Genomic DNA, 27843 nt, shown 5'->3' with positions numbered 1-27843 from the left:
TTGGGAACATGACTCTACTACTTTTATAATGAGGATCCTTAACAGGAGTTCAAATATGCCACTGCAAAGCACCTCCCATCCCCACCCTACCCCCAACCTGGGACATCAGCAAGGGATTCCATCACCTGGACGCCACCCGGAAGTACTTCTGGATGAAGTAGCACACGATGGCCAGGGGCAAGAGGGCCACGAGGAACACAGGTGTGACATAGGAGATGACAGCCAAGGCGGAGACACAGAGCAGGGTGGAGCGGCTCAGGCACTCGAGCGTGGATGGTATGTGCTGAGGGAAGGGTGGGTGGGAGAGGGAGGTAAGCTTTGGTTTGGATGAAGTTCAGTGTGTTACCTGCCGCCAGGTTTTGTTCTTTCACATTATTACTGGCACACGTCTTATTTCTTCAGCTACACTGTAGGCTCCCTGGGGGCAGGAGTCAGGACTTGGTTTTCTCACTATCTAGTATGATGGTAAATAAAGAATGGAGGCTCAATCAAAACAAATATTCTCCACAAAATCAGTCACCTTGGTTCAGAATAGGCTGGAACCTTACTGGAGTGAGCCAGGGGGCTCTTGGGTGGAAGACAAAGGGATGTGGTTTCCCTCAGCCTTATGAAGGCCTAACAGGGGGGCATTATAATCAGATCGGTTCTTCCCCCAGGGACCAGGTTCTGGGATCTGGGGAAGCCAGCAACAGACAGGGGCCTGGCATCTCTCTGCATTGAAGAAATGGGTCAGGTCCTGTATACCTGGTCGATGGTATTACAATCAGAAGAAAATCTATTCAGGATGCTCCCAAGGGGTGTGGTCTCAAAAAACCTAAGAGAAACCAGAAGAAATTATTCATTTGTTCATTGATTTCCTTCCTGTTCATTGAATGAGGGTAGTTATTTCTTTCATTCTGGTGTCTCTGGAGTTATCCCTGAGTCTAACTCCCCCAGGGTGGTGGCCTTCACAGGTCTGTAGATATCTGGCCTGAGTCCCTGAGAATTCTCACAGCAGCTCGAAGGGGTGCTGGCCCCTCACTAGCCTCTCTTGCTGTCAAGCTCATGTGTGACCACTGCCACCTTTCTCAGCTGCTCACTAGGCCTGACTCACTCGGCAGCTGTCCTCTCCGGGACATAAAGTCCTCTCCAGAGGAACAACCAGTCAGAGGGACAACCAGTCAGGGGAAGAGGGCCCCGGAGACAGCCTGTCAGCTGGCTGACCCTGCAAGGCCACTCTGGCTGTCATCACTCTAGCTGTGACAAAGAGCCAGTCCAACCCCAACCAGAATATTTCAGAATCAGAGATCTGGGACAAATAGAGGGTAAGTAAACTTTGGGGCCATGTCTCTGGGCCACAGCAAGCGGAAGAGGCTGGAAAGTAAATAATGTAGTCAGACGGTGGGGTCTGGCACTGACAAGGGTGGGGCCAGATAACCTGCTTGCCTGCTGTGTTTTTAAGCCAAACTGACCAGGTAGTTGGGCAGTGACTTCTTTCACACCAAGTGGTCTTTGAGGTTTTTATCCACAACATTACAGAAGATTAGAACAGCTACACCATGTCCCCAGTGTCAGAACCTGAGGGCTGCTGAGGGAGGGCAGCGGGGTGGGGGTGGTGCCACCCCTGTGAGTGGAGATTGGCAGATGGTACCTGCCCAGGGAAGGGAAACTAACATTTTCACAGAGCCTGCGGATGCTCACTTTGAAAGACTGTTGTGACAATGAGATGAGTTAATTACATAAAATGCCTAGCACTGTGTCTGGCTGAGTAAAGCCAGTTTCCCTCTGCTTTCTGTATCAAGGAGGGCACTTTTACACACACTTGAGGCTCCCTGAGTCATGCCCAACAGCTTGTTGCAGAGCTTATATATTCCCATTTTATAGATGGGACCATTGAGGCCCCAATATTAGTGACTTGCCCATAGCCTTAGCATGGCAGAGGAGAGGGATACCTCATGGGAGCCAGGATGATCTGGTTCAGCAAACTGCGGTGCAACCTCTTGGCCACCTTCAGCCCTGTCCACTCTACTGTGACAGATGTGACCAGGCACAACACGATACCCAGGCTGCAGAGTATTGTGAACACCATGGCGTAGACGGTCTGGTCAAGGGAGCATTCCTGGACCAGGCAGAGAATGAGGCAGGGTCCTGGGGGTGTCCATGGCCCCCCACCCCAGCCTCTGCCCTGGGGCGACGGGCCCCACCTGGCTGAGGGAGCAGTTCCTGGCCACGGGGCTCAGGGTCAGAGCGCTGTCAGTCCACTTGGCCAGCCAGTAGTCGATGGCCACCAGGACCATGTGCTTGAGCAGCTGCGAGAAGACGAGCAGCGACAAGAGAAAGATGCCAGCAGAGGACAGATACTTGGCGCAGGCTCGCCATGGGATCTTGGCGCGCTGGTGCAGCACAGATGACAGGTTGTCTTCCTCCTCACTCTCAGCTGCCTCCTCTGCGGGCCGAGAGAACCCACCCTGTGGCTTCCCATTTCATATCCCTCTGAGGGTGAACCGGGGGGTATGTTATCCCCACTGACAGATGGGAAGACTGAGAGACTGAGACACACAGAGGGAAAGGGTGTCATCAAAGACATACTAGTTTACCACCCGCAGAACCTCAAACCTTAGTCTCCCAGGGAATAATCAGACCTCAGGCCATGATTTCATTCCCAGTCCCACTGTCTGTACCTTCCTCCTCTTCCTCATCCTGTAGGAGGCCATCTCTTGAGGACATGGCCCGGGGAAGGCCCTGGGGTGGCTCTGGGACTTTCCTCTCCACCACGGTCTCCTGAAAGACAAATGGAGCCTGGCCAATGTCCTCAGGTATGCAGAGGGGGAAAGGGAAGAGAGGGAACAACCATCCCTGCTCATATACAGTGTCAATTTCCAGGTTGTCCCTGCCTGGGGGAGGGTCCAGATGGACACAGCGTTTGTATTGCCTTCCCCTTCATCAGCTAACAGTATCCCAGTGTCCTTGTGGGGCACCACCTCTCTACTATTCTTAGTCTCTGTGATTCAGGTGGGCTGGTCATTCTCTCTGGCTCCAGGGGTGGGCATATGACACAGGACTGGCCAATCCTCACATTCCACATCCCTGACCACAGTGATTTGGTCAGATGTGGGCACATGACCAAATTGGACCAATGAGAGTCAGCCCTGGGACTTTTGCTAAACAATCCTGAGAGGCACTCTCTTTCTGGCAGTTGTGAATCTGGGAGAATGTAAACCTAAGACTTCCAATGGCCTCACTGTTACCATGGAAATGGAGCCAATTTGAGGGGATCAGAGCCAAGGGACAGGGAGAAACAGATCCCTAATGACACTGTTTAACTGCCTGGATCTAGCTCTAACTGAAGCTATGACACCCCTGGACTTTCTAGTTTCATGAATCAATAAATTCTTAACTACCTTCTCCTTTTTTTTCTTTGCTTAGCCCATTTGAGTGGATTTTTTGAAACTTTGTAAACTAAATGGTGTCTGACTATCTCAGGATAAGGAGATGGCATCCACCTGATTATGCCTTGGGTAGTGGCTCTCTCCCGATAGGAACAAGTTCATACTCAGCTCTCACGTCTATCCTTTGGAGGGTTTCCTTGGGCCAGTGAAGACAGGAAGGCCTTTATGAGGTTGGTTCTAGCAGAACCTTCCTCTCAGGGAGTAGTTGCCTGGCCCCTAGGATATAGCCACCTTCTCCAGCTCTTGGTCCTGCCGGTTCATGAGGGTCTTCCAGTGCTCAAAGAGCTGGCACTCTGACCTCTGGAAGTCCTTGAGCGTGCCCTCCCTTTGGATGGTGCCATCCTTCATAGCGATGATCTGGAAAGGCAGAAACAAACCCTGTAGAGGGCTGGCTGGGGACAGGGAGCAGAGGACACACCCTACCTGACAGAGGAGTTGGAAGGGACACACATCCTTTCTCCACCACAAATGGCCTCTGGCTCATGCACTGTAATGAGCCTATAGTGATAATCTACCCTCATCAACACGCTGCCAGGAGTTAGTTTGGCACATCTGGGGGGTAATTCTCAGTGGTTGTCCATGGTTGTACAGGAGGGTTTGCAGAGCAACTTAGTGCATCCTGGTCAAGCTGTCTGATTATCTGCAAAGCAGCTGTGGCAGCTGTTTTTATACACTTAATGGGTTAATTGTACACTTAGCTCTTCCTGAAGGCAGATCTGAGGGGCCCACCAGTTTTGGCAAAGCACCCATTGCTCTAAGTGTGTGTAGCCATGCCTCTTTGAAATCAATAAAACTTATTTTATTTGAAACACTCAGTGTTTCACACTCATGTAAACTCATGATAATTTAGACACCTACCCCTGCTCCTCTCACCCCCACACATCCCACACTGAGGTTTAGGAAGGGGAGTCAGGAGTCCTATCTCCTGCTATTCAGGAAAGCAGGTACCTCCATGTTTGCCTTGTTTGGATTAAGGATTGTCCTGCACTGTCTGGCCAGGATCATCATGGAAACACAGACAGGAACCTGTACCTGTTTTAACAGCTTTTCTTTTAATATGGATTTTTTTCCTTTTTCATACTGGAGGGAGGGTCTCACTACATGTAGAAGGAGATTTATTTGGGGGGAATTAGAAGGGTCACTTAGCACAGGCCCGAAGCTCAGGGAGGACCTCAATTTTCAGGGGTAAATTTATATAAGGCACAGATTTCAAAAGTCACATGATTTCCATCTTATAAATTAAGTGGTTTCCAATGAATGGAAAAGTAACTATGTCTACATGTTGAGGAGTATGGGGATTTAGTTAATGTGGGGTTGAAATTATGTATTCCATTGATAATATGGAACTTTCTATTACTCCTGCTATTGTTTGTTTCCATCTCTTCCATCTTGTCTTAACTTGACTCTGACCCACCAGATGGCAGGAAGCTGGTTTTCCCATCCCAGGGGCACTCCCCAAGGCTAGGGGGATAAGACATCCAACTGAGCAGGAAACAGAGGTAGGAACTGAATGTCTGCTTCTTTCTGAAACTTCTCAATGCCAGTTCTGTGGTACCCAGGCCAGGATGGGGACTGTTGTGGCTCTAGGTGACACGAAACCTTTGGGTTGTTCAGGGCTCCCTGATCTGCCCAGTCTGTGCGAAGCCGTCCAGGGTTGATCTCCTCTGCGTGGTAGCCCTCAGCCATTGCTATGAGATATCTGATTAACTCCTCTGAAGATGTCAGACTGCCTCTCCCACCTGAGCCCTCCACAGCTTGGCCTCCCATGGCCCCTCACCCAGTCTGCGTGTGGCAGGTACTGTAGCTTATGCGTCACCAGGACCACTGTCCTGTTATCATCTCTAAGGAGCTCGAGGATCCCGACCTGCATCAGGTGGTCACTCAGATGGACATCCAGAGCTGAGAAGGGGTCGTCCTGGAGGGAGGGGAGAAGGCAAGGGCACGTGTAAAGGGAGGGGTGACAGTGAGTACAAAACCCAGCAGAGGTACAACAGCTCTGGTCTAGGGGCTGACACTAATGAGCTGTGTGGCCTTGAACAATGTAGCTAAGCTCTCTGGGCCTCAGCTGCCTTATCTTAAAATGGGGCTGTTTTCAGTTATCAATCTCAAACAGACCTAATCACAATCCCTTCCTGACTCCTGATCCTCCCACAGCTCTGCAAAGTCTATGAAGCCTGCAGACCTCAGCGTGGGGCCCCAGGCCCTTCCCAGACTCACTGCTCATCTGCATTGCCCAAGGTCTCCACACATCAGGTTTCCTGAGAGCTTGCCATTCCAGGCCTTGTGTCTAAACTGTTTCCTCTGCCTGGAATACCGATGTGCCTTTTGTCTGCCTGGTGAACTCCTACCCATCCTTCAGTGCTCCATCCTGTGTCCTTGCCTGACCCCCACCCCTAGCCTCCTTTCCTCTGCTCCAGCGATAACCTGCACAAAGTCACATTTGACAGTTACTTACATAAGGCCCCTAGGAAGGGAGACCCTCTCCTCCCCCCAAAAGAATTGAGATCCTCTCCCCCTTGAAAACAGGACTGAGACCCCCTTGTGACTGTGCCTGGTACAGACTAGGAGTTTAACAAAAGTTCATTGAAATAAACTAAGATATCCACTTTACTTCCCTCTAACAGTGTTGTTTAAAATTCACATGGGATCGTGAATGAGCTAGTACTTTGTGAAGTGCTGTGCATGAGTCAGATGTTAGACTATGAACCTTACGTAATAAAATGTGTTTAGTAGGGAGTATTTATGCGCATTGTGGGGGAGAGGGAATAAAACTAGGACCAGAGACCTGAGATTCCTTCTTTCAATTCTCTCTCTAAATGGCCTCCCCCCTTCCTTTTGTTTAGCTGACTCACAGGTCAAGGCCCTCCTCCAGGAAGCCCTGCCTGATTATTCTAGCCCTCATGGTTGTCTTCTTGGATAAGGCTCCTCACAGTTTGTGCCACACAATTTGACTTTCAGCTGGATTGTGGCCCTTGAGTATGAGTGAGCTAGGCCTCTCTAATCAGATTCTAAACCTTTAAGGCCAAGAGCTGGGTCTTAGAATTAGAATTCTTCAGATCAACTAAGGCACCTAACACAGAATTTGGCATGAAGTAGTAAAGGGATAGCTAATACATGTTATCTCTGGTTTGATTTTCATGGTTACCTAGAGTGCTGTGTTGAAAAGGATTCTGAGGCCAATTAAGTTTCCATCAGGAAAAATTCTGTGATCAACTAGCAATGTCTGCTGTGGGCATGATATGGGAAGTGGCAACACACATCCCATGTACTGCCCATTCTTACAGTCAGGCTAAATAAGTATTGATAGGTTGGGGCTGTCCTACAGAGAGGTGGCCTGTAACTATTACTTGCCTTCCCTCAGAGCTCAGTGTGAAGTCCACAGTGGGTCATTTGCACTATTCTTGATTCAGTTTCCCTGTCAATTAGATGAATGAATAATATCTCTGGCAGAAGTTTGCTGCTGAAGAGGGAGGTAGTTGGGTGATGGTGTGTATGTGTGTGTGTATGTGTGCGTGTGTATTCAATGAGCCGAGGAGACAAGCCAGACAGGAGAGCCCCTAGGGAGGTACTAGCTGGTGCACTCACCAAGAAGACGACGTTGGTGTGCTGGTATAGGGCACGGGCCACACTGATTCGCTGGCGCTGACCACCAGACAGGTTGATGCCCTGTCACCAAAGGGAGGGGAAAGGTCATGCCCTCAAATCCCTTTAGGAAAGACTGTCCTGGTCCCCACTCAACTGTGAGCTTTTTGGGATAGGTGCCTGGCTCTGTCCATCTCTTTATTCCCCCTTGTGTTGCAGAGAGAAGGAAGTTGTACCTGTTTACTTAATTCACTAGGAAGTGGGGAATATAATCTCCAAGTCTTTGAAGAGTCATCATATATGTGCTAGGGATCATCTAACCAGTGAAAATCAAGAGAGAGGACACAGGGGTTTCATCATGCACTAGGACAGCCACGGGAGAACCCTAATCTAAGCTTGTGGAGGAGGGCCCCCCTGGGAGAGTGAACAGGAAGCACATAAATGAAGCCTAACACAGTACCAGGGTGCTCCCAGGGTGTACTCGGGGCACAAATGAAGGAGATGTCAGCCATCTCCAGCTGGCGAAGGTGCTAATCTGACCTCTGCTCCAAGCAGGCCTGAAATCTGTCAAGGACAGCCAGCAGCCCACGCTCAAGGAGATCATTTCGACCCCACTTCAAGGAGTTTTACAGGCTTCACCCTCTTTCATTTCCTAGGTACCTGCTCTCTCTGAGAAGGATCTTGGGGCCTGGTGGTGGTGACGGATGGGGAGCAGGGGTGGTTGAGGTCCCCAGTTTTGAGAAAACCCCTTGGAGGCTCTACTAACCCGTTCCCCAATCTGGGTCTGGTCTCCATGGGGCAGGATGTCGATGTCCGGCTGCAGGGAGCAGGCTTCGATGACCATCTTGTACCTGGAGTGGGGTGGGGTGGGAACACAGCTCATCAGCCTGGCTGGAGTGGGGCCCGAGCACCTGCAGAGGGTCATTAGCCTCTGGGCATCTGTGAGCGGTGAGCAATGACTTTAATGGGCTTCCTGCTTGGGTGCAAGCAAACACCACGTGAGCTTAAAAAAAGCCGAGGGCAGCACCTTCCACGGTCTTAGAGCAAGTTAAATATTTGAAGGATGGAATTAGATGGCAGCAAATATGCCACATAAGTGACAAGAGAGGGCCCATGGACCCTGTGTAGTAGGGAAATCAATGGTCAAAGCCCATACTTGGAGCACTGCCAGAGAAAATCACTGCTGGATGGTTTAGGCAGTAATGATAATGGCTGGTCAAATATTTGCCCAGCCTGCTCCTCTCATACTTCCTTGGCCAGCTCTTTGCCTAAGCAGGTGATAGCCAGGGTGCACAGAGGAAGCATCAGGATGTCTTAGTGACATGTACTTGGGTGTCAGGCAGCCTTGGATTTGAGATCCATTTCTGTCATGTAGGGGCTGGGTGGCCTTGGGCAAGTTACCTGACCTTTCCGAGCCTTGGTTTCCTCATCTGTAAAATGAGAATGATAATAATACCTGCCTTCTGGAATAGTTGTGCACATTAGAGAAAATCACATGTTCAAAGAGCTTGGCACAGTGCCTGGCAGCTGGTAAGAGCTCCATCAATATTACTAGTTATTATTCACTGTGGGGAAAATAATGCACAGGCTGAAGAGCTGGGGGCAGGGAATCGTGAACACAGAGAATCCTGGGGAGCTGGTTTGGCCTTCCCACCAGCCACAGAGAGGCCAGCAGAACTCCCTCATCTCCCTCATCTCCTGCCTTCTCACATGGGAGATGGGCTGCCCTGATGCCCAGCCACATCTGGATTGTTTCCAAATGGACCATATGGAGCAGACTGGAATCCAGATAAGCGGGCTGGAGAGTGGGCGGCTGGGTGTGGGAGATCAATAGAGAGGCAGAGCTGCTGGTTGAAACTTGGGGGCTTGGGCAGGTAGCTAATGCTGCCCAGGATCAATTTCTCCCCTCCCTAAGCCCGCCTCCCTCCTACAGGCTTTCACCATTGTTTGTTGAAGGGACTCTCAAAGGTGATGTTCTCTTCCACAGTGGCATTTAGCAGCCATGGTTTCTGAGAGGCATAGGCCACAGGGCCTCTCTTCCTGGGAAAAGCAGAGTGGGAGTAAGAGGCATTTTCAGGTGCTCATTCTCAGAGGCAGTTGTCAAGATGATGGGAATGCGGCAGTGCTAAGATTGGCAGAAATCTGTGATGTGTGGCACCTGGTGGGCTTGCCTGCCCCAGGGCCCGAGGGGTGCTAAGCATCTGGTCTTAGCTGACTGGGGGGACCCTGATCCTTCCCTGCCTGACACCCCATGTGCCCCACCCCTGCAGTCAGTTTTTCCTGAGTCTCCACCCAGAGCCCAGGAAGAAATCAAGTTAACACTGGACCCCTGGTTTCCTCCTTCCATGAATAGCTTTCAAACCATTCAACTTTGACGTTAGCCAGTAACTCTCCAAATGGAAGTTTAAAATAAAAAGTGGAGCTAAGGAAACCACATTTAGTATGATGCAATTTTTAAAGACCCCCCCCCACCTCCCCCCAAAATGGCAAAGATGACCAGCTGCGTCCAAACCACTCCGTGGAGCCCAGGGCTCTCCAGGGCCTCTTCCTTGCAGCTGTGCTGGGCTGGGGGCTGCCTGCTAAAGCTCTGGGGTTCTCTGGGCCTGAGAAGCCCTCTGAGGAAGCCCGCCCTGCAGGGCAGGTGTACCCAGGACACAGTACCTGACGTCTGTTTCGGCTGCCAGCTCCCGCTCTGGGCTGTAGTAGGGGAAGAAGGATACCCGATCAGGGTTCATGTGGGTGGACTGAGGTCTCCACAGACATTCTGAGCTCCCTCACACCAAGCACGAGTGTCTTTATCACCCCATGACCAAGTCTGCAGCCACAGGTGCTGCATGGAGGTTGCCTGGGGGTGGGGCTTGGCCATCCTGGGGGCACCTCCACTGCCTTGCCCCGGTAGTGTCTGGAACCCACATGGGGTGTGTGAGGAGGGTCCCAGGGACCCAGTTCAGGCAAGAGGGAGAATGGGGGTACTTTCTGCATCAGAGGAGTAAGAAGACCAACATGTGGCTCCTCCAGAATCTGCCTCTGCATCAGGGCTCAAGTGCACCAGCCAAGTTCTCAGGCTGACAGCTGCACAAACAGCTAGGATGGGGAGTGCTGTCGGGTCAGAGCCAGGCTGGCTGGGCAGGCTGACATCATTGCCTACAGTTTGTGGGTGGGGACCTACAGCTGATGGATCTCGGGTGGCACTAGAGAGCTGAGAAGGGCTCCAGGTGTGATTAGCAGCCTCATGTGGCCCTCCCAGAAGATGACTGAGGAATCCGGGGATCTGGCCGGAGAGACATGCTCAGCTGTGGTGCCCATGTGGCCTGGACTGACCCGACCTGCTCCAGCACCGACTATCCTGTCCTGTGGTTCTCACGTACACAAGCATACTTGTCACATACCATGAGGCCTGATTTTTGGCTCAGGAACTATGGTCACTATGGCTAGAGAGGCTGGGCCTGTCATCACACCCTGGCACTGGGGGACAAGGTGGCAGAAAGGGCAGAGAAAGACAGAAAAATGAAACCTCTTTGGTGTTAGAGAGCAAAGACCAGAGCTTAAATTTACAAAGTTGAGTCAACCTTTCTGGTCTTGACTCCCCACCACCTCCAGTGTGTTCTTAGGAGAGGTGAGGTTAGGGAGGGTTTTGAGGGTCTCAGAGTCTCATTAATCTATTTTACTTCGATTTTTTTTTTTTTGACAACAAGAACATAAAGCCCCCTGAACATAAAGCAACAAGACCACATTTCTTGTCTGGCCTGGAGACACCCACTTCTCTCCTTACAGTCATGTTCAACTTGTTTTTCATGATCACCTTCTAGGACCATTTTAAACACATTTTTTTCTAATTGTCCTTTCTTTGACCTATTTCTTATCCAATTCAGTGGGTTTTAAAAAAATATTCACAAGGTTGTGCAACCACCACCCTGCTCTCATTCCAGAACATTTTCATCATGCCCAAAATAAACCCTGCACCCGTCAGCAGTGGCTCCCTTCCTGCCTTTCCACCACCCTGTGGCAAGCACACATCTACTTCCTGACTTTATTCCACCATGAAATCTTAACACCGCAGATATATTGTATATCTGTTTATATACTATGGCCCTTTGGAGGGCCACAACTCATTGTAATATCCACATTTTTTCTCCCCAAGAGCCAGATTTTGCCCTCCCTGAGAATGCATGCCTTATTATAAAGCCTCATGCCTCCAAAATTACGCAGGTTGCACACCCTGGAATCCATACTCAGTACCCCCACCACCAATCCTCCTGCCCATACCCCCACCACTGTGCCCCACACCCAGACCCTTCCCTTTATCAGGATCCACTTGCAACCCAGTTCCAAGGCTGTACCTGGGGTCCTCTCCCGTCTCGCTGTCAGGAAGGCTGCTGGGGCACAAAGGGGGGGGGGGATAGAACCAGTTACTTCTCACTCCATTTTTTTTCTCCCCATCACACTGGATCTTTGGGAGAGGCACTCTCTACAGTCCCCACCCCCACCCATTTCCAGTGCCCCCAAGTGGCTTCCTTGGGACAGAAACTGCTGTTCTCAATCTCTGTCTCTCCGGAAGCACCTGGATGAGCACCCTCTGAACAGCAAGGGCTTCATCGGTGCTCCTGGCATGATTCAGAGTGGCAGTGAGGCTGGTTGTCACCAAGTTCGCTTTATGGTTGGGAAAACTAAAGCTCAGCGAGGGAAAGCGACTTTCCAAGATCATAATCAAATCATATGGTGTTTCCAAATTGTGCAATGGGACCCAATAAGTGGATCTGAAATAAGTGAGTGTGCACTGCATGTGATCAAGATGTATGTGTGTGTATGTGTGTGCACGCGCTCGTGTATGGTGGTTGTTTTGTGTGTGGTGTGTGAAGTTGTTTCTCTTATATATCAAGGAACACATGAATATAGTGGACTGTGATGTAAAAAGCATTTCATACTGTGGATTGTAGTAAAAGTTTTTTTGAAAAACAGAGTGCAGTGACCTGAATTTTGGTACCAATTTTGCCAGTGCTCTTTCTTCTGCCTCAGGCCACCCCTCAACCTTTCAGAAGCAGCTTTCTGCCATTGAAATGTGGACTTGTGATGTACACATTTTGGGGAAAGCAGTCTGCTCTATTTTCATATAGATCTTCCTGTAATGATACTAAAACCAGCTAGCATTTATTGAATTTGCATAAGCACTGTGACGAGCACTGTAATAGCATTAACTATTTTAAAGTTCAAAATAACCATATTAAGGAGGGTTATTTTGATTGACCCCATGTTACAAAGAAAGTGAGGCTCAGAGTGGCTATGTAACTTGCCCAGAGTCACATAGCCAGCAAGTGGCTCAGAAAATAGATTTGTTTGACTCCAAAGCTTCATATTCTTAATGACCATGCTACATAACTTCATTGTGATTACCCCTGCCATAGCCCTGATAAATGCCTTCTTGTCAGGAAAACCAGGATGGACAAAAACAGAGATAAGAAGAAGCCTGAGGAAACTCTTTTCTATCTTCAGCTGAGGAGGAGAACTGAACAGAGACCCTGAAATAGCTGTAATCACCAGTCTCCCATCTTTGTGGTCTCATTCCATTCTCTCAGCCCAACCCAACTTTGTGTTCCCTGAACCATCAGATAGCTGTAATTTATGGACAAGCTGGTAACATGAGACAGATTAAAAAAACAAAACAAAGCTTACAAATTCCAGTGAGTGGCCACAGCCCAGATAAGCTTATCTGCAGAGTCTCCTGTCTTGAGTGCCTTCAGAGTTGCAAAGGCTGCTATTTATCTGAGGAAAGCGCACCTGCGGTCTCCCTGAGGACCCAGGCACACAACTGAGCTCTCTCAGCTCTAATTCAGTCGGCATCACTGTCTAAGCTGCTCAATTAGCCCTTATAATGGACTATCTCTCTTTCTAATCAGTTCCTGTGTCTTTTATCCCCCGTGGGGTTTTAAGGCAGGAAGAACATCTTTTTCAGCCCCCACAGTGCTGATGACAGATCTGTAATAAATGGAGGTTGTTAAACTGACATGTTAATCATTTCGGAAGAAGCAAGGGGACTGGCAGGCAATGTAGACATCCTTGTATCAGGCACTGTGTGGGACTGTTTGTATTCACCATTCATGCTCACAACAACCCTATAAAGAGGTGTTAGTACCCCCATTTTACAGATGGGGAAATGGAGGCTTAAAGTTTGCAGAACGTGCCCCATGGTGCAGAACTGGGACAAGGGGGAAGCAGGGGGGCAACTCCAGGTTCACCTCCACTTTCTAGTGTAGTCCCCGCCTCCCTAGATGAGTGTGTCTGTGATTTAACCCGAGAGGTAAAGAATGGCACACGTGGCACACTCTCTCTCTCACTGATTGCTGGGCTCTTAAATGAGTGTTGGACACACTTGATCCCTCCCATGCCTGCCCTTAGGGGACCAAGCACTGAGCTGGAAGGACAACTCCACCCAGTTTCCAACCCCATGTCCCTCCCTCCAGCCAGCCAGCCATGAGCTGGGCACGTGTAAGTGGGTCAACCAGACTGAAGGCACAGATCCTGCCCTCTGGGGGCTCATGATCTGGTCGAGTGGATCAGACACGTGCAGAAACGTATAAGGGCCAGAAGAAAAGTAGGAGCAAGGAAGTATCACAGAAAAATTGAGGGGAAAGTCCATACAAACACCTATGCGAACACAGAGGAAAGACTGGAAGCTTCTGGGTGATTAGGTGGTTTTTATCTTCTTTATACTTGTGTATCTTTTCCAATTTAATGCACCTCCTTTAAGACTCAGAGAAAAATGTAAGTTTTTAAAAGTAGTTTGGAGGAGGACGAAATCTGAGAACATGAGGAAGGGATTGCAGAAGTTACAGCTGAGCTGAGCCTTGAAGGGGAAGCACCGACGGTGGAGGTGTAGGGAGGGTGTAGGCTGGGCAGCGGGAGGAGTGGAAAGAATATGGGCTCTGGGTTTGTACTCAAGGGGCTTCTCTACTCACAGATTGTGAAGTCTTAGGCAAGTCCCTTTACTTGGGGGTGCCTCTGTTTCCTTCTCTATAAAGTGGGGGTAATGGCACAAACCTCACAGAGGCACCGGGAGAATATATTACAAATATAGCTCATAGCTGGCTGGAAGGAAAGACACGGGGTTGGAGAACTGTGGTGGGGTGGGGATAGAACCGTCTTTTCAGTTCAGTGCTTGGTCCCAAAGCTGCAGGCGGAGGAGGAATTGAACAGCCGCAACACTCATTTAAGACCCCAGCAGTAAATAAAAAGGGAGGAGGTAGACATTGAGGTTGGAAGAAGAAGGTAAGACTTACAGCTCTCTAAGTTCTATTCATCCTGCCCCAGGCAGGCTTGTTGTTGCCCTGAAATGTTACCTTTTTCACCCAGGGTGGCCTTTCCAAATGATGTCATTGGATTCTGATGGCCAGTCTCCAAGAGAAGAAAGGGTTTGCTCATTGTCCAGTGAGGAAAATAAGTTTCAGAGAGGTGAAGGAACCTGCCTAAAGTCACACAGCTAGTGAGTGGCAGAGTGAGGTCTACAACCAGAAAGCAACCAGGCTTGGCTCCACAGAGTGCCCCTTCTCCTGTCTGCCCACTATCCCGCCACACCTGCCTCCTTCAGGAACTGTGCGTACAAACGGGACTACCGTCCTGAGAGGAGCCTACTTCTGATTCCTGGGGAACCAGGGGTCTCAGGAGACAGCCTTCGCAGCAACCACCACAAAGCAACAATGAGGCAGCCCTGGGCAAGCAGGGGCTCCTGAGGCGACACAGACAGAAATAATATATAGCTGACGTGTGGAAGCCTCTGCAGGTGGTGGGGGCAGGGGCAGTAGGGAGCTCCACATGAGGCTGGTTTACAGTTCCTCATTGGGAGGTGGACCTTCTTCCCCACCTCATGCTTTCCTCAGGGCCCAGTTTCCTGCTGGCTCCTCAGGGATGTTTAAAATCGTTCTACTGCAGACATTAATGGCCCTATTCTTTATTTTCAGGGAAAAGATTTCACTTGAGTAAATTGCTAATATTGACTTTTTATCAAAATGTTTTCCTTTTAAAGATCAAGGAGAGAGTTTGCAAATTTGCAGGTTGATAGTCCATTCAAGCAGAGAGCTGGGCAGGGGCAGGTGACCATTATGAAAGTGACCCAGGTGGCTGAAATGCCAGCTCTGTTCAGGGCTGCCGCAGTAATTCTCTGACCCAGAATACAAGACCTCACCTAATGAACCCTCTGTGCCCACCGTAGGGTCTGCCTGTAGACCTCTGTCCACCCAGGACTTGTGTGCTCTCTCGGGGCAGGGGCCAGGTTTTCTCCTTTGCCGTCTGCACATAAAAGACACATCCTGTGTTGGGCGCCTGGTGTACAATGTAGATAATCCTCCAGCCCTGTGCTCAAGGAGCTTGAAGTCTTGGGGGAGAGAGACACATCAGCGGATAATCACAATACGGTGTGCAGTATGCACTAATAGGGTTCACTCATTCCAAATGTTGGTGGAGAGTTGGCTGGTGAAATCCTGGGTTAGGGGAGCAGCTTGGGCAAAGGCATGCAAGGAAAGACACACAAGGACACATTCACAATGGTGGTCTCTTGAAGGTCCTAAGTTGTTTCTGGTTCATTCATTTAGCAAATAAATTCACTTAGCAAAGCCACTGTGGGTACAGAGACAAATAAGATATGGTCCCTCTCCCCGGGGAGCTCACTACAGTCTCTCCTGGGAGACGAGCTGAAGTATCATTAAAGAGCAATCAGGGAATTTTGTTCCTGGCCTGGATGTAACATTGTCAAAGAATAATATTTATAATAATGTTTGTGGGGCACTTACTACATGCTAGGTTAAGCCTTACATCAACCCTGCGAGTAACAAGGGAAAACTGGTACAGAAAGATCGCAGAATTTCCCAAAGCAGAGAGCCCGGGTTGGAACCCAGGCAGCTTGGCTCCAGAGCTTGCCCAGTCATACTGCTCACTTGCTCACTGGGGGAGTAAATGCACAGTGGTACAAACAAATCGGTCTCCCCAGAGCATTCTCTGTCCTGCACCACCTAATCCCCCCACTCCCAGCCTTGTGCCTCCCGGAACAGCTTCTGGCTGCCTGGTCACCAGGCCCTGGCCCTGGCTGGAATGCATGCAGAACATCAGAGCAGCCTGGCACAGCCCTCACCTCCGGCTGCAGACAGGAGGGGCTGCAGGGTCAAACGCCATTTTGCTCTTGGCTCATGTTGCAAGTACATCATCCCCCTGCTGATCTAGGTCCAGAGTCTGAGGCATGGAACTCCTGCAAATAATGGAGGGGGGCCCTCAACACACAGCCCTGCACTGAACGCATTGACCAGGGTAGGTCGCCAGACAGAGCTGTGTATGTGTCCAGGGTTTTGAGAGACAAACAGCACATGAAGCCAACTCAGTGGTGTCTGCCCAAACTCCTTCTCTACACCGTCCTAACAAGCTCCTAACCGGCCTCCCTTCCTATAGCCTCTCTCTCTCCGATCTCTCATCCTATATCACCATCATGATTCCACTATAGCCTTTGGGCTAAATCTTATTTCCCAGGTGTGGCCTATAGGGCTGTCTGCCTAGAGGCCAGCCCACTTCTTCAGTCCTGTCTTCTGCCACTACACCCAGCCCTGCAGGTACCAGAACCAAGTTCTTTCATGTCAGCAAGCCTTTGTCCAGGCGATACTTCTGCCTAGACCACCTTCCTCTCCCACCCCTGTCTTTTCCATGGGAGCAAATCACACTTGTCCTTCAAGGCTGAAATCCACATCCACACACACATTCTCTCCTTGACCACAGAGTTCACCACTGAACGATAGTACCAATGTCCTGTCTCTCCCTTAAAGGCAGGGGCCATGTCTTAATCATCTTGCTGTGCCCAGTGTCTGGCACATAGTGGGTGTTCAATAAATACACGGTGAGTGAATACATCCATGTGGAGAAACGGGAGCACGAGCTGAGTCACGAACAAATGCTCACAACTTGCTAGGGTTGACTGCAAGCTATCCCGATGCACCTCATTGTGCTTGGGAGGGAAGCTGTACCGTGGAGGAGGGCAAAGTGTTCTGGAGAAATAACCTTTTCACTACCTCCTCCTTCCTCAGAATCAAACAGAGCCAGGAGCTGGGCTGCCTGCTTAGAAGAGTGACTGTGGATGAGGACAGGGCCATGTGGTGGCTCTGCTGAGGAAGTGGGAGAGGGGGTCACGACCGTAGCGTTGCTGCTGTGTGGGCTGTTAGGCTAGCTATTTCTCCACATTGCCCTTGAGCCCCTTCTCTCAGGGCACAGTGGCAGATCCGTGCACTTGAGCACCCTGGTGCAAATCCCACTTCTGCCATTTAAGAGCTGGGTGGCCTTGGGCAACTTGTTTCGGCTCAGTTTCCTCATCTGTTCAATGGGGATAAGAATACCTGCCTCACAGTTTGGTAAAGACTAACTGAGACAATGAAGTAAATAAAGTGCCTTGCACAGTGCCTGGTACATAAGAAGTGGCCCTGGAGAGGCCCCTGGTGTCCCCTGGGCCGGGGCAGAGCTTTCCAAAGAGAAAGGAGGCAGCAGTCAGACCCTGAGGGTTGGCAGAGCTTGGGAAAGTGGTGGGGGTGGAGGCAGGGCAGGGTTGAGCCCCTGCCAGCCGTCCTACTGCCCCTGCAGAGGGCAGAGAGGTGCTGATGATGGTAGGAGGGTGTCCGAGGGTGAGGGGGCTGGGGAGGAAATGAAGAAAGTGAGGCAAAGGGACCAGACGCAGAGGGGGGTTGACTCACGCTGAGGGGAACACAGCCAGGGGAACCCAGCCTCCGAGCTCTGGGATCCCATCTAGAAAAGGCCTGTCCTCAGAGTGGGCCTGGATCCAGCTTGCTCTCTATGTGGAAGATGAAGAATAATCCCTGGGACCGGACTGAGAGGATGGACCCCAGTCTAAGGCTGAGGCCCGGCTCCAGGGAAAAAGCCCAGGCTTGGGTCCCTGTTCCACATGCTGCCCAGTAAGTCACCTGACTTCTCTTTCCTCCGTTCCTACTTCAGTTTGGGGTGAAAATACTCAGTGGGAGGCTACAATGAGATCGTGCTTGCAAAGTGCTTAGCAAAGGCCCTGGTGCATAGCAGATGCCCAATCAATACTGGTTGCTTTCTTCAGCTCACACTTCACTGGGGGCTCCTGTCTTCCTGTCACAGATGTACATCGTCAGCCAATGGGTAAAGGGGAGCAGTCACTCCAGCACCCTGAGGGGAACTTTGTACAAGGGTTGGCAGAGTGGCCGCAAATCCAAAGTCTGGGCCTTCCTAGTCAGGCTGTGTTGAAAACCCTCTGAAGAAGATGGCAAATGGAGGCAGAGATCCCTCTGCCCCCAAACACACCACAGTCTCCTTTGGAATTAAGGTTCCAGAGACTGGGGATACAGGAACTCCAGGAGGCACATCTGCCAGCTTATAGCCCCATTGGGGAGGGAAACTTGCCATCTATTGGATGCACTATTCTGGGACATTTTAGAAAAGCAGCAAATGGGGATATCTGCAGGTGTTCAGACACTGGGCCCAGGGTCTTCCTCTCTGCTCAGTGCTACACTCACGCTCATGAAAACCTGACATACTGACTGATGATTTCCCTCTAGAAATAATTGCTGGGGAAAGCTTGCCCTCTGCTTAAATGGTGACAGTTACTTATGAACAAGCACCAAAACCCTCAACCCAGTTCCTCTTTCCTTTGGCTACTGGGGAGCTCTGAGCCACATTGTATGTTGACTGCCATAGCCAACTTCTGCTCAGGTTTCTGAACATCTTCTCCAACCTCTTCATTTCTTGGTTTCTCTTCTCTTACTTTTTAAAAAGCTTCTATTGTATATGTATCTTTTATCAACTAGTTTCAAGTGCTTTTTGGAAATAGGTGGGTATAAATAATAGATTCATGATTTACTCAGCCTGGATTCTGGCTTTTTAATTAAGATAGTGATCTTTTCCCAGAAACCCATGTTTGTCCGAATTATTTTTGGCTCCTCAAAACACCCACTGAATGGTCTGCTCCAGCTTTGCCCAGGATCAAGCCAGAAGCCAACGTTTGCTTTGCACTTCCCCACGCTGGGTGGCAGTGCTGCTGAGTGAGCTTGGGCTTTGGAGTCAAACAGAACTGAGTTCAAATTTTAGCTCGGCCACTTATTAGGGGGTGAATTAGGGCAAATAGTTTAACCCTCATCTATAAAATGAGAACAGTTAAGAATACTCACCTTGCAGGTTGTCATAATGATAACATGGAACAACGCATGCAGACAATTTAGCAAAGCACCTAGCACCTAGTAAGGGTTTACTAAGTACTAATGGTGATGAGAATAACAACCACATTTATTGAACACTCACGAAGCACACAGAGGGTATTCAGCAAATGCATAATGCACTGAGCCCTAAGGATGTGTTCATTACCTGTTCCAGAAGACAGCCCCTGAGATCTTCTGCATCTCCCCCAGGGTGGCTAGAAGAAGTGAGGACTTGCCACAGCCCACCTGCCCCACGATCATGGTAAGCTGGCCTGCAGGGAGGGGCAACAGATGGGGCTGGGGCCAGGGGGGAGTCTGAACCACTACCACCCAGAAAGACAGAGAGACACACTCAGCCCTGTGGCCCCATTTTCTTTCCTCCTACCTACAATTCCCAGGGAGTCTGGAAACTTACGTTGTCTTCCTGGCTCCCCAAGCCCTTCCTCACTGATGGTTTCCCCCACCCCTTCCAAAGCTCTTGCTTCTCCCTTCCAGTGTTCCCCAGTGCGAGCCCAGCTAACACCACCCTCCATCTCACTTTTATGCTTTGTTCACAGTGCTGTCCCTGCCAGAACGTCCACCCTGCCTCATGGCCCGAGGGGCCCTGCTCATTCTCAGAAACCCCACCTCTTCCATGACGCCTCCCCTGGCTACGCGTCTGACCTTCTTTCGAAGTGCCCATCCTGTCTGTAACCAATGGTTTAACGTCAAGGCCCTGTCTTGCCCCGTCCTTGGGGCTGCATTCCCACCTGGCACACGGACTTAGCGAGCACAAAGCCCACCCCCTCTCTAGCGTTCGTGCCATGGAGCACCCATGATGCGTGCGCGTAGAGCAGATACTCAATAAATGCTGATTTTTCTTCTATCTCTGTTATTCAGTGGGACGCAGGGAGGGGCACTTCAGACATGACCCTAAGGGGGACACACCCAGATCATGGTGGAGGGGCGAGCGGGACCATACCTCGGGGGATGCGGATGGTGATGTTGGACAGTGTGGGAATTCCCTCAGGGGTCCATGTGAAGAAGCCTCCAATGACCTTCATTGGAACACGCCACCACCCAGAAGAGAACAGAAAGATAGCCAGGTTCTCAGTGTCAAAGTTTCTTATCTCCCCTCCCTCAAGAAAGCCATAAAGCACTATTCCAGTCTTTGGATCACTTCCAGAGCACGGGAGTGGGGAAATGGTCTTCTCACGCCCACCCGAGAGGGCAGCCATGTGTTCCCCTACTGGGTGGAGACGGAAGACTTATCCCTGGTCTTGAGACTTTTATGGACCCTATAGGCAGATAGGGAGACCTTGGGGCAAAGGACTCAGTGCACAGGCCTGGCCCTTCAGTGCTGAGCTCCCTCTTGGTGATGGTATTGGGGGGCTGAACATAGGGTGAAGGGTGTTGGACTCACCTGGACACAGCAATTGTCAGCATCCCCATCTGCATTGGGGGCCAGCCTCTGCAGTGGGTCTGTGAGGCTTTGACAGTCCTCCCGGGTGGGACGCTTTCGGTTCACGACCTTGAGTGGCTGGGGATGGTTAGGAGGAGGTGAGGGCCCACAGGGCTGGGAGCTGTGCAGGGAAGGGAGCCCCCTTTCTGTGAGGCAGGATGCAGCAGGGCTGAGTGGCAAGGGGAGGTCAGGCACTCACCACTGCCTGGTACTTGCTGGCTTGGCCTTGGGGTGCAGGCTCCCGGGGAGCACACTGCTCTTCTCGGATCTCTGCACTGGACAGGAACTCACTCAACTTTTGCACACTACAGAGGAAGCACAGAGATATCCCTCACCCCTGCCAGGGGCAGAGGGGAGAGGGAAGGAGAGAGGGTGAAGCCTGAGACAGCAGCTCTGAGAAGGGTCTGGGTTCTGAGGTGTAGCCCCCACGAAGTCCCCACTAAGGGGGGATAAAGCAGTGAGGCACCCGTAGTGGGAGCAATAGGTGTTATCAACACTTGTTAGGGTGGACAAATCCTCTAGAATAGGATAGGATCTGGATTAGGGTGGATTTGGTTAGTTTTAGGAAAAGTTCAACATTAAAGTTGGTTAGGCTAAAAGATGGTTGGTGTTGGACTATGTTAGTTACTGTTAGAATTAAGGTGGGTCAGTGTTAAGGTTAGTTAGGATTAGAATTAGTTATTAACAGTAGCTAATATTTATTGAGCACACACTATATGCTAGACACTATATGTCTTATGCGATTGTAATTTAATCCCGCTAGGGGAGGTGTATCATTCTCCACTCGTAAAGGAGAAGTCTTCCCCCACCCACACTGGGAATTTTCCTGTGGGCCCAGAGAACGCTCCAAAAGTTTTGGTTCATTTGCTCTCCTCTCTGGGGGTGTGGAAACTATCTGAGGAAGCTTGAGAATTGTTTGTGTACCTCCTTCCTCCCTTTTGCTAAATGGAGAGCGAAGGGGGGAAAGTGGGACAACTGTAATAGAACAACAATAAACAAACAAACAAACAAAAAAAGCCCAATAGGCCAGGGGCCTCGCAAGCCTTCCAAATCTCAAGGCAAGAACAGTCTGAGATTCTCAACCCACTGTGGCCCTGGTTTCTGCTCTGTGCATGACCCGCCCCTGCCCTGGCCAGCAGCGGACTGCCCACCTCTGCCTGCCCTCCCGCTGCTCCTGAATCCAGCCCTCTCTCAACAGCCAGTGGCTGGGAGTGGTGGAGTTGGCCTCCTGTCCTGTTCCCACCTTCAGCCCATGGTCTCATCTCCCTCTTTAAAAAAGCCTCAGTTATGCTGACGAAAGTGAGATTAGGAATGTCTGCATATGCAAATGCTTCTGAATCAGCACAAAGGATTTCCAGCAGCTGCAGCCTCCTTGAACCAGTGGTTTCTACATGGAATCACAGGGCTGGGGCGGGTGTGGGGGAGGAGGGGTGATCATTAGAAGTCACAATGCCATGGCCAATAAAACTGAGTCAGCCCAGCAAACCCTGGAAATGAGAGCTGATCTTTTTCCAGCCTGCTGTTCCCTGGTTAGATACTCCTTTGACCACAGTTCTGCTGAGTTATACCCCTTCCATCCTTGAACCTCTGCCAGAGTGTCCTCATGTAAGTTGCTCCTTCCATCAGCTACTTCAGTCCGATAGCTACTCCTCCCTGCCAGCTGCCTAGGACCTGCCAGGGTCCCATGAGACAAGGGTGTCACTTTCCTCAAGGCCGAAGAGACTCAGGTACGATGAGAAAGGACATAGTCAGCTTTCCCCAGAAACGTGACAGACCATCGTTTTCAAGGAACTATTTTAGAGGCCCAAGGAGACCTTCACCGTCAAAACCTCAGCCCTCAACATGGGCTTTCTTTCCCAAGGGGGCGATGCCTCTGGGAGACTGACAGTCACCACTGGGCTCTGGAGCCTGGAAGGGGAGGCCTCCCAAGCTGCCGGCCAATCGGGCACCAGGCACACAGGCACACGGGGGAAGTTGCTCACTGACCAGGGCTATGAAGGCTCTGGGACTCGTGGAAAGAACAGGGGATGCTCAGCCTGGGGAAGACAAAGATGAGTGGCTCCCTTCTGAAATCTGAGGGGCTATCCTGTGGGGAAGGAGTGGTGCTCATTCAGGGTGGCTCTGCAGGGCAGAACTAGTACCGGTGGATAGAATTTATAAAGATATACTGATTCTGTTCAATACTGAAATTTTTTTACAGAGTTATCTTGGAGGTGACACTGAATTACCTCTCCTTGGAGGTAGGTGAGCAAGTTGTCTAGTCCTCTCTCCGGGATGGCATGGAGAGGAGCCACATGGGGCCTATGTCACTGACCAACCACGACCAGATCAGCAAGGCCCAGACCAATGGGGAGGCATGTCCTGGGACCAAACAGCTATGGTCACCAAGATCAGTCACCAGAGCAAGTGCTGGGGCTGCCATACGAGCTGCCTGTCCAGTGTCCTTGCTGGACCCTTCTCTCACCTGACTAGGGCTTTGACTGTAGACCGGACCACGCTGGACAGCAGGAACAGTGGCGTGACCAGAATGTGGAAGAGGGAGAGGGAGGCGAAGGCCACCGAGGGCGAGAAGTCAGCCTCTTTGAAGAAGCTGGCATGGCCCACGAAGGTCTGTGGACAGAGGTTCATGTGAGACATGGGGGACTCGGGGCGTGGGCCCCTCCCACTCCAAAAGTACTCAGCCCAGGGGAAGCAAGAAAGGGGTCTGCAACAGGGGACTCAAGGGGACCTTTTAGTTAGAGACACCTTCATCCCCACAGCCATCTCTTGATAACATCCCCAGCAGGTTCAGGACTTCAAGCTGGAGGGCTGGGATGCTCCGTCCCTATCCTGTCTCCTCCTTGCCAGGAATGACCAGGGAGGAGCCCTCAGATTAGGTCAGCTCTGCCCCCTCGCAGGTGGGAATATAGAATCAGGAGAATTATAACCACTTGGTCGCAGTGCTTGCCCCCCGGCTACCTGGCTGGCTCAGCTGCCTCTGTTACCCAGAATTCCCTGAAGAGCCAGGCCAGAACCAACCCAATAAATCATGTCCAAAGTGAATTGCTAAGTATGCCTGGACTCACCACAGCTCTGGGACACTGGCCCCGGGGGAAATAAATGCATCTTTTTAAAGAACTGCAGCCATCACAGAAGCCAGGGATGGGCGTCCTGGGTGAAGGGGCTGCAGGCTCACGGGGGCCCAGGCCTTTGTGGAAGGGCACGCTGCCAGCCCCCATCACTGAGCTCACACTCGGCTTTGGTCAAAATCACTTTAGAAAAACCTCTACTATTATATTTAACGATGTGGAAGATTGTTCGTGCCATAGTCTTACATTCCAAAAGGCAGGTTACAAAATCACATGTGCAGCACAGTCCTATTTTTGTAAATGGTCATATTACATGCCTTCAAAAAAGGCTGGAAAGAAACACATTAAAGATGGTGCCAATGGGGTTATGGGTGATTTAAATTCTCCCTGCCCCTTCCATTCTGAATTTCCCAACATTTCTACAATAAACATGTCTGGTAGCTATTTTTAAAAGAAAGTTTAATTTCTTTAAAGATTAAGCCTCAGGTCTTCCAGGCCCGGAGGCCCCATGGCCCCTGGAGTGGGGGAAGGGACTGCCCTGTGTGTAGACTTTTGGTCCACTGCTGTGTTGCCAGCCCCACTGCTCAGTCATCTTCTGAAGTCCCCGTGCAGAAAGGCCAAACCCAGGCATGCTGCCCCCACAGCCCACCAGGAGATGGAGAAGGGAGCCACTTACAATGAGGACAGCTGCAATGGGGATGGCCGTGTTCATGAAAACTGTGGAGGAAGCACAAGTTTAGTGGGAGGGATGAGACAGCTAAACACGAACTTCCAGGGTGGTGGAGGTCTGCAGCCTGTGGGATCTTTTCCTCAGCCAGCGGGGTGGAGCTGGGGCAGGGTAGGGACAGAAGTCTAGCCCGGTGGCACCTGCAGCTCCTTACGCGTTTCCCTCAGGGCTCTGGTCCTATGTCTCTGAGACTGAAATCTGCAAATAAAGGTGTAAGCACTCCCACTCTGCTGCACGTGGACAGTGTGAAGGAGCCCCATGAAAATGGGGTGGGAGATGAGATTGGATGATTGGCTGCCTGTGGTCAACTGGGGGGTCAGCAGCATGGGTTTCTGGAGTCACCAAGTTGCTACTCCTTCCTTTGCCTTTGGTCCCTGTATCCCCCAGGCCAGGCTCTCTCTGAGGCCCAGAGGCTTCCCAATCTCCCATGGCTCTGGGGGAAGATTTCAAACTCACTCACACTGAAGTATCAGTGACAAAGGACATCTTAAAACAGGGCCTCCCTTAGCTGTAAGACTGAGAGTCCATGCCCAGGTGGGGCAGTTGGTCTGTTTAAAGTGTGGCCTTCAAACTCTTCCTAGGGACCCTGGGTTGCCAAGAGAGCTGGACTTTAAGTCAGAGAACCTGTTATGTATAAGCTGTGTAACCTTGGGCAGGTCATTTCCCTACTCTATGCTTGTTTCTTTACCTGATCTTTGTAAACTTGTTATTACTTATTCACACACGCTGGCTTTCTCCAAGGTGCAAGGAGATATGCAGGGGACTGGCTCTGTGAGTCCTAGGTGCTGACTGTCACACCTCACTGGCTACTAGCTCAGCATGCTCCCCAGGTCCCTGCTCCCCTGGTCCAAAGTGTAAGACCCCGAGGTCTAGGCATGGGATCCTGAAGTTACAGAGAAAGCAGTGCTCCTAGAGCAAGAGATGACCATCTAACTGCCACCCTCCTATCTTGTCTTGCATCCTTCCAGGAGCTTCTTCCAGGCAAGACCAGAAAGGAGTATGGTTCTGTAATTAGCCAAATGAAAGCAGAACAAGCCAGGAGCCAAAGGCCAAGGGCTCAGCCTGTGCATATGGCCCCTGTCTAATGAACGGTGAAGCCTCTGATACTCTGAAGACATCCAGATGGTCAATACCAACCCAAGAAGCTTTCTACTTATTCTAAGAATCCTGCATTAGCTAGTACATGCACAGTGTATACTGGGGGTCTGGACCCCCAAGTGGGAGGAAAAACATGGCCCCTTCCCTCAGGGGACTCATAGTTTGAGGAAGGAGAAAGCACTGTGCTTCCTGGAAGTCCCCAATGTACTGGGGAGAAAGGAAACATGGCCCTAGGGAGCTCCTAAGCAGATAGGAAAGACAGAGTGCCCCTCTCAGGGGATTCCTTACCTGCAGCGCTCCTATCTCATGGAGGAGCCATGCCTGCAACTCTGGCTTTTTTATCAACACCACTCTCACACATGATCCTGCTTTAACTGCCCTTCCTGAAGAGGGCTCTGTGTCTGCCGGTGCCCACAGTCATGCCACAGCCCTCCCTCACAGTCCCTGGCAGGAGCAGTATAAACATTATGGATTTTCCTGCAGTAGAAGGGACCCAGATCTGGGACCTAAGACACAGCACAGCCACCCCTGGCTGGGGAGAGGGAGGAGAAGGACTCCCATGAGGCCTGGGCCCTTGACCATCACAAACTGTATAGCTCTAAACACAAGGTAGCCTTGTCCTTCCCATCCAGGGCCAGTTACTCCAGGAAGCTCCCTCAGGACAGGGGCCTCTCCTGCCCACCCTAGCAATTACCAGAGAGGAGAGATTCGAGCTACAAGGCACCTGTGCAACCCCCTTGTTCCCCTGCCCTAGGCTGAGACCCCTCCCCCGCATTCTGGGGCTCAACTTCCAACTTAAGAACAGGTTCAGAGTTAGACTGTAAACCAGTACAGCTCTACTTGGAAAGCAACCTGGTGCTCAGTAGCTAGAGCCACATAGAAGTTTAGACTTTGTGATCCTGTAATCCCTCTCCTGGGAGTTTATCTTGAAGATGTAATCACTTGAGAGAAGCGCAGAGCTCTCGGCAAGCTGATGTTAGCTATAGCGCTGTCATAGCAAAACAAAACCACAACCACAGCAACAAACCACTGGAAATGAAATCAACTGGTAACATCCTACAGAAGAGGTTGTTCTAGTCACTGTGGTCTGTCAACTCCCAGGGAGATCCTGCAGTCACGAAACTTGTCATAACTGACATTTCGTTCCATTGCATGCTTTCTCTGGTAGTGATTTTTCTTAATTTGTATATATTTTTTCTATTTCGTTGCATTTATTCTTGTAGCTTCTTGAACTCCTTTGAGGAGTGAGGCAAGCTATAAATAAATTTTAAAATGAATATTCTAAAGCTGATTCTCTCAAAAGAGAATCCATGTGAAATACTTAATTTCTATCCTGCTCCGGCTCTTGTTTAGAGACACTATAGAATGAAAATACAATTTTCCATTTCCCTCACCCTCTCTTGCAAGGACAGCCTTAGTGCAGGAAACTCTGGGTCCCCTGTGGGGTGGGGGATGAAATTACCAGTTGCTTACATTTTAAAGGCCTCTCTGAAAGTCACCCCCTTGGGCCCTGGGGTGGACAAGGCTGGCACTAGGGATGTCAGTGCCTGAATCAGGGAGGGCTGGGAGCTCAGCGGATACCCCTGAACCCTAGGGAGGGTAGGGAGGGCAAAGGGCTGGGCAGAGGGTTGAAGAGCTGTGGCCTTGCCTCTATTTTCCTGAACCACATAAGATGTTAAAGGTGATGAATGGGTAAAAAAAAATAAGACCCAGAATAGATTTCTCCCCCACTTTGGCTGACTCACTTTGATTTGATGTAGGGAAGACAAAGAAAAGGAGAACATGATAGTAGTTAAATCTTGCATGTTAGGGAGCAAGAAATTCTGTTAAATAACACTGAGAGCAGAAGATTACAGAACTATACGTAAGCGTGAGGCTGCTATGGAAAAGTTCGGGCGCACACAGGCAGGCCTGAAGGGCCTCCTTTGAAAGCGAAAGTCTTTTTGTTGTGGTGTAAAGATATGAGTAGGTGCTGTTTCAATCCTTCCCGCAAAATACCCTTTAAGAAGTATTTATTCAAAAATTATTTTTTGAGGGTCTCCTCTGTTCCAGGCATGATGCTGGGTTCAGGGGGTACAGCAGAGAACAATGTGCCAGCTTTTCCTACCCCCCAATAAAACAAATCCACAGATCAACGGAAACCAAAGTGGGGCTCAGATAATGTTCCCTTGGCTTTGCCTAATGAATACTGCTGGGCCCTGTGGGTAACCCCTGCACCACAATACCAGCGGCTTTTCATTTCCAAAGATACATATTTCAGGAGGCACAGTCAGACATTTATGCCACTGGTTAACGGCAGGTTTGT

General features: G+C 50.5%; 1 protein-coding gene and 1 long non-coding RNA gene across 9 annotated transcripts in view; one reads left to right on the top strand and one right to left on the bottom strand.

The window, feature by feature from the left end:
- ABCC8 (ATP binding cassette subfamily C member 8) overlaps positions 1-27843 on the bottom strand; it is a 73187-nt gene that overhangs the window by 10254 nt on the left and 35090 nt on the right. For 6 of the 8 annotated variants that reach the window (XM_090263481.1, XM_090263527.1, XM_090263521.1 and 3 more), the window contains exons 11-28: positions 24390-24430; positions 23110-23255; positions 20845-20950; positions 20607-20723; positions 20166-20241; positions 19371-19476; positions 11351-11386; positions 9672-9707; positions 8952-9050; positions 7777-7861; positions 7014-7094; positions 5206-5343; positions 3660-3785; positions 2661-2760; positions 2184-2425; positions 1932-2098; positions 745-814; positions 126-283 (exon numbers count right to left, since the gene is read on the bottom strand). In XM_090263481.1, coding sequence (XP_090119607.1) covers positions 126-283; positions 745-814; positions 1932-2098; positions 2184-2425; positions 2661-2760; positions 3660-3785; positions 5206-5343; positions 7014-7094; positions 7777-7861; positions 8952-9050; positions 9672-9707; positions 11351-11386; positions 19371-19476; positions 20166-20241; positions 20607-20723; positions 20845-20950; positions 23110-23255; positions 24390-24430 — 1930 coding nt within the window. The remainder of the gene's footprint in view (positions 1-125; positions 284-744; positions 815-1931; positions 2099-2183; positions 2426-2660; positions 2761-3659; positions 3786-5205; positions 5344-7013; positions 7095-7776; positions 7862-8951; positions 9051-9671; positions 9708-11350; positions 11387-19370; positions 19477-20165; positions 20242-20606; positions 20724-20844; positions 20951-23109; positions 23256-24389; positions 24431-27843) is intronic. The other 2 variants (XM_090263488.1, XM_090263502.1) reach the window with 1 other exon arrangement.
- On the top strand, positions 1140-6038 carry LOC150018120 (uncharacterized). The gene is made up of 5 exons (XR_016508347.1): positions 1140-1304; positions 2686-2795; positions 4846-4927; positions 5043-5223; positions 5583-6038. It is a non-coding gene; the product is annotated as an uncharacterized LOC150018120 (long non-coding RNA).

This window comes from Furipterus horrens, unplaced genomic scaffold, assembly GCF_987537825.1.
Source record: "Furipterus horrens unplaced genomic scaffold, mFurHor1.1.pri manual_scaffold_2, whole genome shotgun sequence".
NCBI classification, from domain to species: domain Eukaryota; kingdom Metazoa; phylum Chordata; class Mammalia; order Chiroptera; family Furipteridae; genus Furipterus; species Furipterus horrens.
This window is presented reverse-complemented; position numbering and strand designations above follow the sequence as displayed.